The sequence below is a fragment of the Buteo buteo genome, chromosome 6 (genome assembly GCF_964188355.1).
Source record: "Buteo buteo chromosome 6, bButBut1.hap1.1, whole genome shotgun sequence".
NCBI classification, from domain to species: domain Eukaryota; kingdom Metazoa; phylum Chordata; class Aves; order Accipitriformes; family Accipitridae; genus Buteo; species Buteo buteo.
In genome coordinates this window covers 16,233,231-16,245,841 of record NC_134176.1, presented here as the reverse complement: position 1 = coordinate 16,245,841, position 12,611 = coordinate 16,233,231, and the positions used below count along the sequence as shown (strand labels likewise).

At 38.5% G+C, this 12,611-nt stretch overlaps 1 protein-coding gene across 5 annotated transcripts in view; it reads left to right on the top strand.

Moving 5' to 3' along the window:
• The window catches only part of PAPOLA (poly(A) polymerase alpha), a 50,149-nt gene extending 37,855 nt beyond the window's left edge, over positions 1 to 12,294 (top strand). For 3 of the 5 annotated variants that reach the window (XM_075029876.1, XM_075029878.1, XM_075029879.1), the window contains exons 17-22: positions 449 to 591; positions 3,890 to 3,990; positions 5,560 to 5,780; positions 6,168 to 6,233; positions 7,852 to 7,926; positions 10,096 to 12,294. In XM_075029876.1, coding sequence (XP_074885977.1) covers positions 449 to 591; positions 3,890 to 3,990; positions 5,560 to 5,780; positions 6,168 to 6,233; positions 7,852 to 7,926; positions 10,096 to 10,191 — 702 coding nt within the window. In that variant the 3' untranslated portion in view covers positions 10,192 to 12,294. Of the gene's footprint in view, positions 1 to 448; positions 592 to 3,889; positions 3,991 to 5,559; positions 5,781 to 6,167; positions 6,234 to 7,851; positions 7,927 to 8,084; positions 8,187 to 10,095 lie in introns of all 5 variants that reach the window. The other 2 variants (XR_012650677.1, XM_075029877.1) reach the window with 2 other exon arrangements.
• Positions 12,295 to 12,611: the final 317 nt, after the last annotated feature.

Here is a 12,611-nt window from a genome sequence, read left to right as displayed (position 1 = left end):
GTAAGTCCACAAAACCAAAGAAACTTGAAATAAAGCTGTAAATACAATCACTAATTATAATAACAGTTTATCTTATGTTTTTGAACATCATTGGATCAGAAAAATCTGTACCTGAATCGTTAACATGAAAATGTAAATGACAGGATAGTGGATTATTTGTATGTAAAAGGATTTGAAAATAGTCCATTTATGTTTTCTGTTTTCAAATGCTCCTACTTTAGAAGTTTTTTTTCCTAAAAATGTACTTAAATTTAACTGCATTTAAGGCATGCATACGTGCTTAGTTCATGGTGGAAGCTCATCACTGTTAAATCAGGTCTCGTTTCTTTTTTCTTCACAAATGTAACAACTAACATTTTGAATAACTGAGGTATTAGATCATTTGAATCTGTGTTGATTTTTAAGCCCTTAAGACTAATATAATTTTCTTTTGTCTTGTGGATTGCAGCATTCGACAGAAGGGATCAGGTTGACAGCTCTGAATGACAGCAGCCTAGACTTGTCTATGGACAGTGATAACAGCACGTCTGTGCCTTCGCCTACTAGTGCTATGAAGACGAGTCCATTGAACAGTTCTGGAAGTTCTCAGGGGTAATGAAGACTTTCAGTCTTGTTGCTGCTCTCTGTTCCTGAACTGCTTGTGTTAAAAGCATAGCAAATACTGCATGCATGAGATGCTAGTTATCAAGGTGTGAACGTTTTGTATTGGAGCTTGCAGACACTCTATGTCCAGTTTGAGCACTAGAGCAGGGCTAAATTTGGAGGAATAGGGAACATGGCATTGGACTTCAGATGAGGAATTATAAAGTTGGGTAAAGATGCTTAGAAGAACAAGGTGATATAAAAACTTGGGGGCACTGCAAAGGGAGGCTCTGAGAGGTAGTGAGCAGGAAATTGAGGTGTGAGAGTGAGGAAGAGTTATGTGAGTTTTGGATCAAAATATGAGACAGTAGAGAAGTTCAGGCTTTTTGTCTGGGAAATCAGTAGTGCTATTACTGATGATATCTACATGGGATTGACTGCACCCTCAGCAAGTTTGCCAGTGACACCAAGCTGTGTGGTGCGGTTGATGTGCTGGAGGGAAGGGATGCCATCCAGAGGGACCTTGGCAGGCTTGAGAGGTGGGCCTGTGTGAACCTCATGAAGTTCAACAAGGCCAAGTGCAAGGTCCCGCACATGGGTCAGGGCAATCCCAAGCACAAATACAGGCTGGGCGATGAATGCATTGAGAGCAGCCCTGTGGAGAAGGACTTGGGGGTATTAGTGGATGAAAAACTGAATATGAGCCAGCAATGTGTGTTTGCAGCCCAGAAAGCCAGTTGCTTTCTGGGCTGCATCAAAAGAAGTGTAACCAGCAGGTTGAGGAGGTGATTCTGCCCCTCCGCTCTCGTGAGACCCCACCTAGAGTACTGCGTTCAGCTCTGGGGCCCCCAACAGAAGAAAGACATGGACATGTTGGAGTGAGTCCAGAGGAGGGCCATGAAGATGATCAGAGGGCTGGAGCACCTCCCCCTGTGAGGACAGGCTGAGAGAGTTGGGGTTGTCCAGCCTGGAGAAGAGAAGGCTCCGGGGAGACCTTAAAGGAGCCTTCCAGTACCTAAAGGTAACCTACAAGAAAGCTGGAGAAGGACTTTTTATCAGAGAGTGTAGCAATAGGACAAGGGGTAATCCCAGAGAAGTTGTGGATGCCCCCTCCCTGGAAGTGTTCAGGGCCAGGTTGGATGGGGCTCTGAGCAACCTGGTCTACTGGAAGGTGTCCCTGCCCATGGCAGGGGGGGTTGGAACTAGATGATCTTTAAGGTCCCTTCCAACCCAAACCATTCTTATGATTCTATGAAATTAAGCTTTAGGAACATCTAATTTTCCATTGCATTTTCAAAGTGTACATATTAATGTTTATCTTAATCTTAACTTTCAGTATTAAGTCTTTTCCTATCTAAACTTCAGTTTGCCCAGGTAAATGGGATTCTGCTCTCTCTTCAAGAGTCTCATGTTTGTCTATTTGATACACAGAGAAGTTAACAACAATATCCTAGAGTTGTGTGGTATTAGATGTATTTTACAGGATGTTGTGTAGGATAACTGTATTGGCTTTGTGTGGCAAGGTTTTGGTAGTGGGGGAGGTTATGGGGTGGCTTCTGTAAGAAGCTGCTGGAAGCTTTCCCCTGTGTTCGAGAGAGAGCCCATACCAGCCAGCTCTAAGATGGATCTGCCGCCGGCCAAGGCCGAGCCAGTCAGCGATAGTGGTAATGCCTCTGTGATAACATTTTTAAGAAGGAAAAAAAGTTGGGACAGAAACGGCAGCCGGAGAGAGGAGTGAGAACATGTAAGAGAAACAACCCTGCAAAGACCCCAAGGTCAGTGAAGAAGGAGGGGGAGAAAATGCTCCAGGTGCCGGAGCAGAGATTCCTCTGAGGCTTGTGGGGAAGACCATGGTGAGGCAGGCTGTCCCCCTGCAGCCCAGGGAGGTCCACGGTGGAGCAGATCTCCACCTGCAGCCTGTGGAGGACCGCACGCTGGAGCAGGTGGGTTCCTGAAGGAGGCTGTGACCCCGTGGGAAGCCCGCGCTGGAGCAGGCTTCTGGCAGGACCTGTGGTTCTGTGGAGAGAAGAGCCCACGGAGCAGGTTTTTCTGGCAGGACTTGTGACCCCGTGGGGGACGCACGCTGGAGCAGTGTGCTCCTGAAGAACTGCACGCCATGGAAAGGACCCATGCTGGAGCAGTTCATGAAGAACTGCAGCCCGTGGGAATGACCCACGTTGGAGAAGTTCGTGGAGGACTGTCTCCCTTGGGAGGGACCCCACGCTGGAGCCCGGGACGAGTGTGATGAGTCCTCCCCCTGAGGAGGATGAAGCGGCAGAAAATAACATGTGATGAACTGACCGTAAACCCCATTCCCCGTCCCCCTGTGCTACTGGGGGGGGTTGGTGGAGAATCCAGGAGTGAAGTTGTGCCCAGGAAGAAGGGAGGGGTGGAGGGAAGGTGTTCTGAGATTTGGTTTTATTTCTCATTACCCTACTCTGGTTGATTTGTAATAAATTGAGTTAATTTTCCCCAAGCTGAGTGTGTTTTGCCTGTGACGGTAATTGGTGAGTGATCTCTCCTGTCCTTATCTCGACCCACAAGCTCTTTGTTATATTTTCTCTCCCCTGTCCAGCTGGGGAGGGGGAGTGATAGAATGGCTTTGGTGGGCACCTGGCATCCAGCCAGGGTCAACCCATCACAATAACATACTTAAGTTCACTAAACTTACTCCTTCTAACAAGTGCTCTTTTAGTTAGAATTCCTTGGTAAATGGTTTCCAATAGTTGATGCCACTGACCATGCTGTTAAAACAAGTCTATATCTAGGATGTCACAATTGAAGTGGAAATCTTCCTGTGTTGATTTTAGACACGTACTGCGTCCTTGTTTCTTGAAAATGAAAAAAACAATTTTTTTGTCATGTGAAATCCCAGGCCTTTGCTTGGGAAGTCCAGATTGAAATCAGTTGTAATGGTGTGTGTAGATTGAAAACAAACTTTCTATTCTAGTCCTTCTATACCAGTTTTGTTCCATTTTTCAGGAAAATACTTGCTCTGTTTTTCCCTGCACCTTATTTGGGCAGACATTGCCTTAATTTTTTCCTTTTTTAAATGCAGCTTCTTACTGGTGTAAAAAACTGTCTCTAAAGTGATTCAGATTAAATATTTGAAATAGCTTCCATTGCTCAAGTTTGATAGTAGATTGCCAACACTCATTTCCGTCTTCTGCTGTGATCTGCTCTGTAATGTAGGTAAAATCCTATCAGCTATGGTTAGTGGCCATGCATATAATGTGATGAAAGGCTGATCGTATAGCACCATAGCTTTACTATAATGTTCACCATTTTGTCATTTTTCTCTTTTTAGCAGAAGCAGTCCTGCGCCAGCTGTAACAGCAGCATCTGTGACCAACATACAGGCTTCTGAAGTCACTGTGCCACAAATAAATTCCAGTGAAAGCTCAGGGGGTAAGGAAAATGACATAGTATATTGCTTCTATTGATTCTTTTGTAACTTTTATAAAACAGTTTTTCTTCCAGTTTGAGGCCTTTGCTTAACACATGCTGTAACATGTTTTCCTTGATACACATACTTAACTAATTTCTTCAGGACTTGGGAAATCATGGTGGAATATTTTGTGGTGCGATATTTATTTATTCTTTTATTCCTGGGGATTTGTATTTGCCATTCACAACAGCAATAGTTTTCCAATAACCTGATGCAGGTCTGTAGTTCAGTTGGTCAAGTGAGGAAAATCTAACTAAAGCTGGAAGAGCAATTTTTGTATTTATTTTTAATCCATTTCTGGTTAAACCCAAAAGGTGATTCTGTACTGTCTGTAAGCTGTGCTCCCATGTTCCTGCTCCTTGTGCTTCATGAAATTGATTCTAGGAGTGAAAAATACTCAGATGTAAGCAGAACATATGCTCCTTACTGACATCACTTCAAGTATGTCCCACTGTGTGTGCTGACTTTGTCCTCCATGTTTTCTACAAGAAAAAGTACACTTCACTTAATACTTAAAAAAAAAACCCCAAAATTAAAAAAAAATTGACTTTTTAGTGAAAGACCAAATCTGGTGAAAATGTTCACTTAGAGTCGGCTACTCCTCTTTTTTGATGGAACTTTAGCTGAATACAAGGAGCAAGTCAGAAATAGATGGAAGAGGGGACCAACTGGTTAGCCTTGCTTCGCTCTGACGTGGGACGGTGGAGTCTTAGTGTTCTCTGATTTTTATCATGTCACAGACGCACCAATGTGAGTAAGCTTGTCGATGACTGCTAAGTGGACCTTAAATGGCATGACTTTTTTTGATTTGGAAGCATATCAGAAGTTGTTCCTTCTTGTATTTTGGTTAACCAAAAGCAGTCACCTGATAGTTACTAATGGAAAATTTCTGCAGTGTAATTTTTCTCATCCTGGAGCATCTCCCTGTATGTGCTTACTGGTTTGAGGTAGGCGATTGATGAGGTAGAGCTTTGTCATACAGAGCATTTTTCAAAAGTATCTATGCAATGTCAGATTTTTATCTGATGCTCTGTGATGACTTCATATCTGTCATTGTGTACTTTGAGCCTGAGAAATGATAAACTTCATGTTTGAGTGAGTAAAGGGAGTATGAGATTGCTCTTGGTTTTGATTTAAGGCAGTCTTTGGCAATGCACGTATATGGCTGAGTATAGAAACAGTAAAACTTCTTTAGGTACCAAGAATAATATAGCTGTATTAGCACAGAGCTCTGTCTGGGCTAGGATATCCTGCTGTTAAGCAGGGTTAATTAGACCAAGCAGAGTGTCTCTGACATGGCTACCCTGTATCTGGTACAGGAACAGGCCTCAGAACAAGCTTGAAACTAAACTGTGCTGTGTATGCACACCTGCTGTTCCAAATGTGATGCTTATACCACTAACTGTGCCACTTCTTTGATGCCTACTTGATAACAATGGTTTTAACTACAGCCCAAAAATACCAGTGATTGAACTGAAATGGTTGTGTCAACTCCTCTTGTTGAAGCTTTTCACATTATTTTTCCATAGGTACTTCAAATGAAAGCATTCCTCAAACTGCCACACAACCAGCCATTTCTCCACCACCAAAGCCTACCATCTCTAGAATTGTTTCCTCAGCGTATCTATTAAATCCATCACCAAGAACTTCAGGAAATGTTGCAACAAAAATGCCTAGCCCTGTCACAGCAGTGAAAAGGACATCTTCTCCCCATAAAGAAGAGTCTCCCAAGAAGATGAAAATTGAAGAGGTATTTGAGATTTCGAGAACATACTATAGCAATGTTCAAAACTTTGAATATTCATTTCAGTTGCAAAATGCTGATTCTCATATTCCAGGTTTCAAATATTTTGTTAAATGGGGTGTATATTTCCTACTCTGACTGCATTGCTGCTTTATGGATTCAGCTTGCTTAGGTGTTAGTGGGTTTTTTATTATGCTGATATTCATCACGTTACATATGTACTGCATTAGCACAAATGCTTAGATTCTAAATTCTTAAAAGCAGTTTTTTTGTTGGAGTATAACACGTGAAGTCTTACAACTAATTGTCTTCAAAAACACTTTACAATCTTACTTGTTTTTTTTAAAATGTTTTTATGATTTTTAATAGTTTCTGGGTTTGTTTGCATTTCAGCAGGATGAAATAAGTGAAGATACTAGCTGTATAGATTTGAATGAGCATGAAAAAATGGAAACTAAGGTATCTATGCCTAGACCATGCAATTTTGTGTTTAATCGGGATCTTTCTTGTGAAAATTACTGTGTTTCCCTCTAGGAATGACTCAGAGTCTTTGTAGATATAGTATAGACTCTCCAGGAAAGGTATCAAAATGATACATTATTTTTTTCAATGTATATGTCAATATTAATGAATTTCAGTACATTACCTGCCAGGCTAAGCTCAGCCTGAGTCCATGGTCACATAGGACAGTGATTTCTTTGCTGGTCATTCACACAGTATTATGCATGGTGAAAAAATTAATGGTGATATTTAAATTTGTTAGATTGGGGATGTGTCTATATGCCTTGCTTTGCCTGCATCCCAAACTCGATGTATGTTACTTAATTAAAGAACAGTTGTCCTATGTATTCCATTGGGATTTTTGCATGTTGGGTTGAGAATCCCGAAGCCAGGTGCTACCTTGTTCACTTTTTAGATAAAAAAAAAATTTCAAATTATTGTAAATACATTTTTTCTGGTAGTGAAATTATTGTATGAAGTTAGAGCGTACCTTTTGGGGACTTCTAGAGATTCAAGCATGCCCCTCCACTATCTTGTAATTTAGCAGACAATTTTTCTGCTTATTGGTGAACAGAAAGGCTAACAGTCCGTCTTCAGCCTTACGATAGCTGCTTTCTACTTGGGTGTATACTGTTTTTATAGGGTATGTTCTGTTGTCTTTAGAATACTCTGGAAAATATGCCAGGAAATTAAAATATCTATTAAAATCTTTAAGTGCTTTGGCTTATAGTTTCCACACCCTTAAGTGAGGAATTGTATCTTGTTATGTAGTCACCTTGAAATCTCTTTGAACTCAAGACAGGTGAAGGCAGAAATGCATGTAAGCATTTAATCCTAACATTGAAAATAGGTCCTTTGGATACATATCATTACAAAAAACACATAGGTAATCCTGTTAGCTTTTATTGTCAGTTTCCTCTAACTCTTACATCCTTAATATGCATGGAAGGAAATGGAGGAATAAACTTCTTTAACATAAACATAGGTTTTTCTCTATTGAAATGCATGCCTTTTTGTTTACTACATGGTACAATTTTAACTAACAGGCTGTTTTCATTAAAATGAGAACATGCCACTGTCCTGCTTTAGCTGTGCAGTCCCACTGTTTTACCTGAAAAACTGGCTCTCACATTCACCTCTTCATCCAGAAAGCTGATTCAACCCTTTAAAGTAGTAGGAAAACTTTTCTGGCAGAATGACAAAAAGAGTGGAAAAGCAGTTGAATTTGCAACAAATTCAGTAGCTTTTCACGTGGTCTTCCTTGATACTATGCTTTTTGTCTCTAATGAGTTAAATGACATGTAGTGTTTTCCTATAGGATTCTGTATAAAAGATGTTAAGTGCTTAAACAAGGCCAACTGAGAAATGATGTAGCTTGTCAAATTCCTAATCAGCAAAACATTCTCTAGTGTGGTGATTTCTGTATTATAAAAGGGTGGGTATAGGTACAGCAAGTACCTATACTTGCCTTTTTTCTTTTGCTGTATATGAATGACTTAAAGGCGTTCTGGTTAATGGAGTTCTGTATAAATAGCTTTTATAATTGGAAGTGGTGTAACTGCCTTTGTGTTTTTAGGAGCAACTTGAGACAGAAGTGAATGTTAATTCTCAAACAGAAACTCTTCAGACAACTTCTCTGCAAGCTCCTCAGGTACTGTTTTTAAAAACAACACTTCTCTGTGTGCGCTAATCTGCGGTGAAAACATTGAAATTAAAATTAGTCCAGACATTAAAAATAACTGTATAATTTTTAATATGAATCCATTGTATGGAAAGCTGTTTGTTACTGTCACAATTTTTGTGTTTTAGATGGTCATTGATCTTATTGAATGTGCATTGTAGCTAAACATGTATGGCTTGCCATACAAACTGACCGAAGCTGGATTCGCTCTTCTGAATTGTGCCTTCAAAGTAAGGGGCTTGGTTTATTCCTTTGTGCTTTGCACATCACAGAATAATCCTTTCTAACAAGGAAACAAATGCTTTAAATAGCTGCTGTTCAAAAATATCCTGGTAGAGGTTGAGAATGTCTGAAATGTAACTTCAAATTTTGATATTTGGTATAAGAGAGAACTTGTAATGTTATAATTCATTAGCCAGCTGTGTTGCTTCACTGCAGGTATTGTAAGTGTAAGGAGGATTGGAAAAATAGACATTAAGAATTCTGTGGCATTCACTTAAATTTCAGTTCCTAATATTGTAACAACTTTTAGAGAACGCATCTTTGTCTTTACTAGCATTTTTAAGCTTCTCTTAGTGCACTACTGATTAAAGTTTCACTATCCCAAAGCGTTTTCTACACGCTTTAATCATTAAATGATGTGTAGTCAATGTATTGATTCAAAAAGGATATATATTGCAATAGTATTAAAGGTATTTGTTATCAGACTTTTTATTCAGTACTGCTCATATAGTTTAAAGGTACCAAAATTGTTTGGCAAAAACTTTAGTTGTTACATGGGCACTCTAAACTGCCTCAGGGAAATTTTTTAGGTCGCTTATTATACCAAGTGTATTTCGCCTGTTGTTGAGGAATGATTATATAAAGCTTTGTAGCTTTTACAAATTGTGTAGTTGTTATTTTACCAAAAGTAATCTGGAAACTGCAAAAGAATGGTGGGCCTCTTCTGTCATTTTTCAGTATTCTTCGTGGCTGTGTTTAAAACACTGCTCATGTTGCAGAAAATGGAAATGTGTTAAACTGCAGGTCAGCACCAAACAGAGTGGTCTACTGGGGGCAGGGGGGAGGCGGGAAGTCAAAGCTATTTTGCCCTGAGTCCTTGTTGCGTTGTGCTTTGATACCATATCAGTCAGTGTTAACTCGATTGATTTCTTTTTAATAAAACAACAATTAAGAGCAGTCATTTTTATGCAGTCTTTCCCATGTATCAAATGTACCTTATATTAATTTTGAACATTTATAGCATAAGAAAACATTTTATGATAAATCATCAGAAGTAATGCATAATAGCTGGGTTATTGGGATGGCAAATAATCTGCTGCAGTGGAAGAGAAATACTTAAAAAAAAAAACAACCCCAAAAGACCAAACAAAACCAAACCAACAATAGAAGCTTGTTAAGCATGTGAGAAATGAATGAATCACACTGAATCTTGAGAGTGTTCCTTTTCTGTGTTTTCCTTTATTTGGCTTTAGATATAATTTTGCTGAATGGGGTTTAAGTCTTTTTAAGTGAGAAAAAAGTGTTCAGATTATTTTCAGGATGAAATTCTTAACCCAGTCATATAGCACGGTTTTAGAGTTCATCATACCTTTTCCATGTATATCTAAACCAATATGAAAAGTTGGTAACTTTGCTGTAAAGAGCTTTTAAACTGTCTGAAGTGCGAATGTATGAAGACACATACTTTGCATTGGGGACAGGTTTTCATCATTCATCTGTAAGGGGCTAAGGCTTAACACAGAATTGTTCAAAGGAATTTTTAAATACTAAACATGTAGATCCGATAGTAGATGTCACTGATCAAGCACCTGTATTATGTGGATATTATGTTGTATTATAATACAGGTTATTAGTAGGCTCAGCTTTATCTGCAGCACTTCCTAATGTCTTGCAGTTGTCAAAAAGGGCAATGCACACTATGAAATAGACTCTTGTACAAATTTTCCTTAATAATGACTGTGTAGGCAAAGAAGAATCTGCTCCTATATTTATAATTTGTAATTATCCTTATCTTGGTGTATTCCTAAAAACTTTTCTAAAGATCTTGGTTTTGAAAATTAGTGTCAATTACTACAGAATTTTTCTTCTGATATTTACAAAGTTAAAATACAATAAACTTTTTTCTTTTCTTTTCAGAAAACACCCAGTACAGACCTTTCAGATATCCCTGCTCTCCCTGCAAATCCTATTCCTGTTATCAAGAATTCAATAAAATTGAGATTGAACCGGTAAAAACAACCTCAGGGGTCCATAAACAGTATCTGCCAACTCAACCTGTTGTCTTCTAATGCTAGAAAAAAAGGAGAACAGAGGGTGCAAGACTAGAACATAATTGCAAATGGATTTAGGTATATTTTGTGCACTTCCCTTTCTGGGCTAAAATCACCATTTGATTGGAAGTCCAGGTTAGTATGTGAAGCCAGGAGTACAATTAATGTGTTAGCAACAGTTGCATTAAATATTTCGAAGGATTACTGCCTTTAAAAACATAAACACTATTTGTAGCCATATTTGACATTCTGATTGAATTTGTTTGATGCATTGTTTCAAAATTGAGATAAAACTGGCATAAGAATCCCTTAAATGCACTTTTATGTACTTTTTTTTTTATTGGAGTATGACTAATTTTAGATCTTCAGCTGATACACTTTCGTTTTATTGAAGAACCTCTTCAATAGTAGTAATCTGCAAATTGGATGATGTTCTATGCTGTACTATACATTGAAAACAAAGTGTATAGTACATCTAGTTCAACTGCCATCAAGCAGCAGTAAGCCTGTAAAATGAAATGTCAAATCTTGAGGTTATAAGACATAAGTTGAGGAAGAAATTGGGAAGTTTTGGTATTGGTGGGACATGTTTAAGACGTGGTCTACTTTTATTTATAGGATTGTTTTAAGGTGCATACAGATCGGCAATCAAACAGCAAATAAACTTTCCTTTGAGCTAATCAAACTCCTTATTCCCCTTTTGATCCCTTTATTTCATGGGAAAAGCTTTTGCATTTAATGTTGGGGTTTTGGTGGGGTTTTTTGTTGTTGTTTTGTGGTTGGTTGTTTTTTTTTTTCCAGCTTGTATGCACCATATAGGACAATAGTTATTTATACAAAATAAAAACAAGCCATGTACTCATTTGGGTCCCCCCCCAACCCTTACCTAATCATAATACCTTGTGGCCTATAGGCACAAATTAAAAATTTTGTCCCATGACTAAAGTGTTTAAGTAAATATTGCGTGCCTGTGAAATATAACACCTGTCTTGATGGCCTTTGAATCACTAAATATAAGATGATTTTTGTACACTCCATAAAAGTCCTGTATGCGTTAAAAAGCTTCAAATTTTAAATAAAGGCAAAAAGATTTTTCCCTAAGAATTTTAACCTTTTGATTTTTAGATGGCTCATCAGAAATAGTTTTACATACTGAACAACACCGAATTTTTAAAAATCACATTTCTAGTAAGCACTTGACATCTAGTAAGCTCTCTTACTCCTATTTTTTTGTTCTTGTAGTCCTATCAGAAAAGTTACAACTTTTTCTTTTTAAATAACTGAATCTCTCATGGCAAAGAACAGCAGTATTTGAGGAACATGAGGGTTACCAACAGTAGTACCAGATGTAGATAACAAACTTCATGTTACTATTACTTAAGTCTGAAATATGTGGGATGTCAAATCATACTTCCCATACTTTGATTAGCATGTTTTATGAACTCCCTTCTCCCATTGTGCTCCATCCTATTACACGTGCATCTTTCATGTTAAAATTAAATTACTTACACTCTTCCCCTTATCCTTCTAAATTAATTCTCCGAAGTCAGAGTGTAGCTTATCTTTTACTTAGGCTGTGCAGTAACTGAAGGGTTTTTTTGCCATTTGTCTAAGATGTCTAGTATACAATATTTCTCTTTTCCTTGCCCTGTGCAGCCTGCTGTCATCCACCCCCCAAAGAAGGTTATATTAACAGTTGAAGTGTACAAGGTGTCTGTGTATTTTGTGTAGCTATGGAGTTTAGATCGAAATTGCCAGGCACAAATTTAGTCTTGTCATTTTGTTTACACATTGGAAAATTTTTTTCATTTTATTAAACGTTTCATGTAACTGCACCCAAGTTTTGCCAAGCTGGGAACTTGGAACCTTTCTGTATAGTGACTTTTTAATTCTAGTTTTCATAACCTGGAGATCAGACTGTTGCTTTCGCATGATGTACGTAGTGTCTCATGACTGGAGTTTGCTTTGTTTTATAGTATCTGTACTCCTTGTATTTTTCAAGAGCTATTTTGTAAACAGATGATGTATTTCTCCATTGAAAACACAATAAAAAACAGCACAATCCCATAGTTGTCTGATTTTTCTGAATGTACAAAGTTGATTTTACTCTCTTAATTCATACTTAGCTCTTAGATTTTCTGCTAAGACAAAATATGGTGTGGCCTAGAAGAAATAGTACATAAATGAATGTTCTCCAAATAAGCATGATGTTAGATGTAGGAAGTGGAATTAAGTCTCAGCAGGTTGTTGAGTTCCAGTCTGTTAAAGGCAAAGGTTGTGGGTTGTGCAGTGGCTTGGTGGAGGCAGTCTATATTGCCCTGCCCTGACCGCCACCCCCCACCCCCCCCCCACGCCCCCCAGAAAAAAACAACAACCAAACAT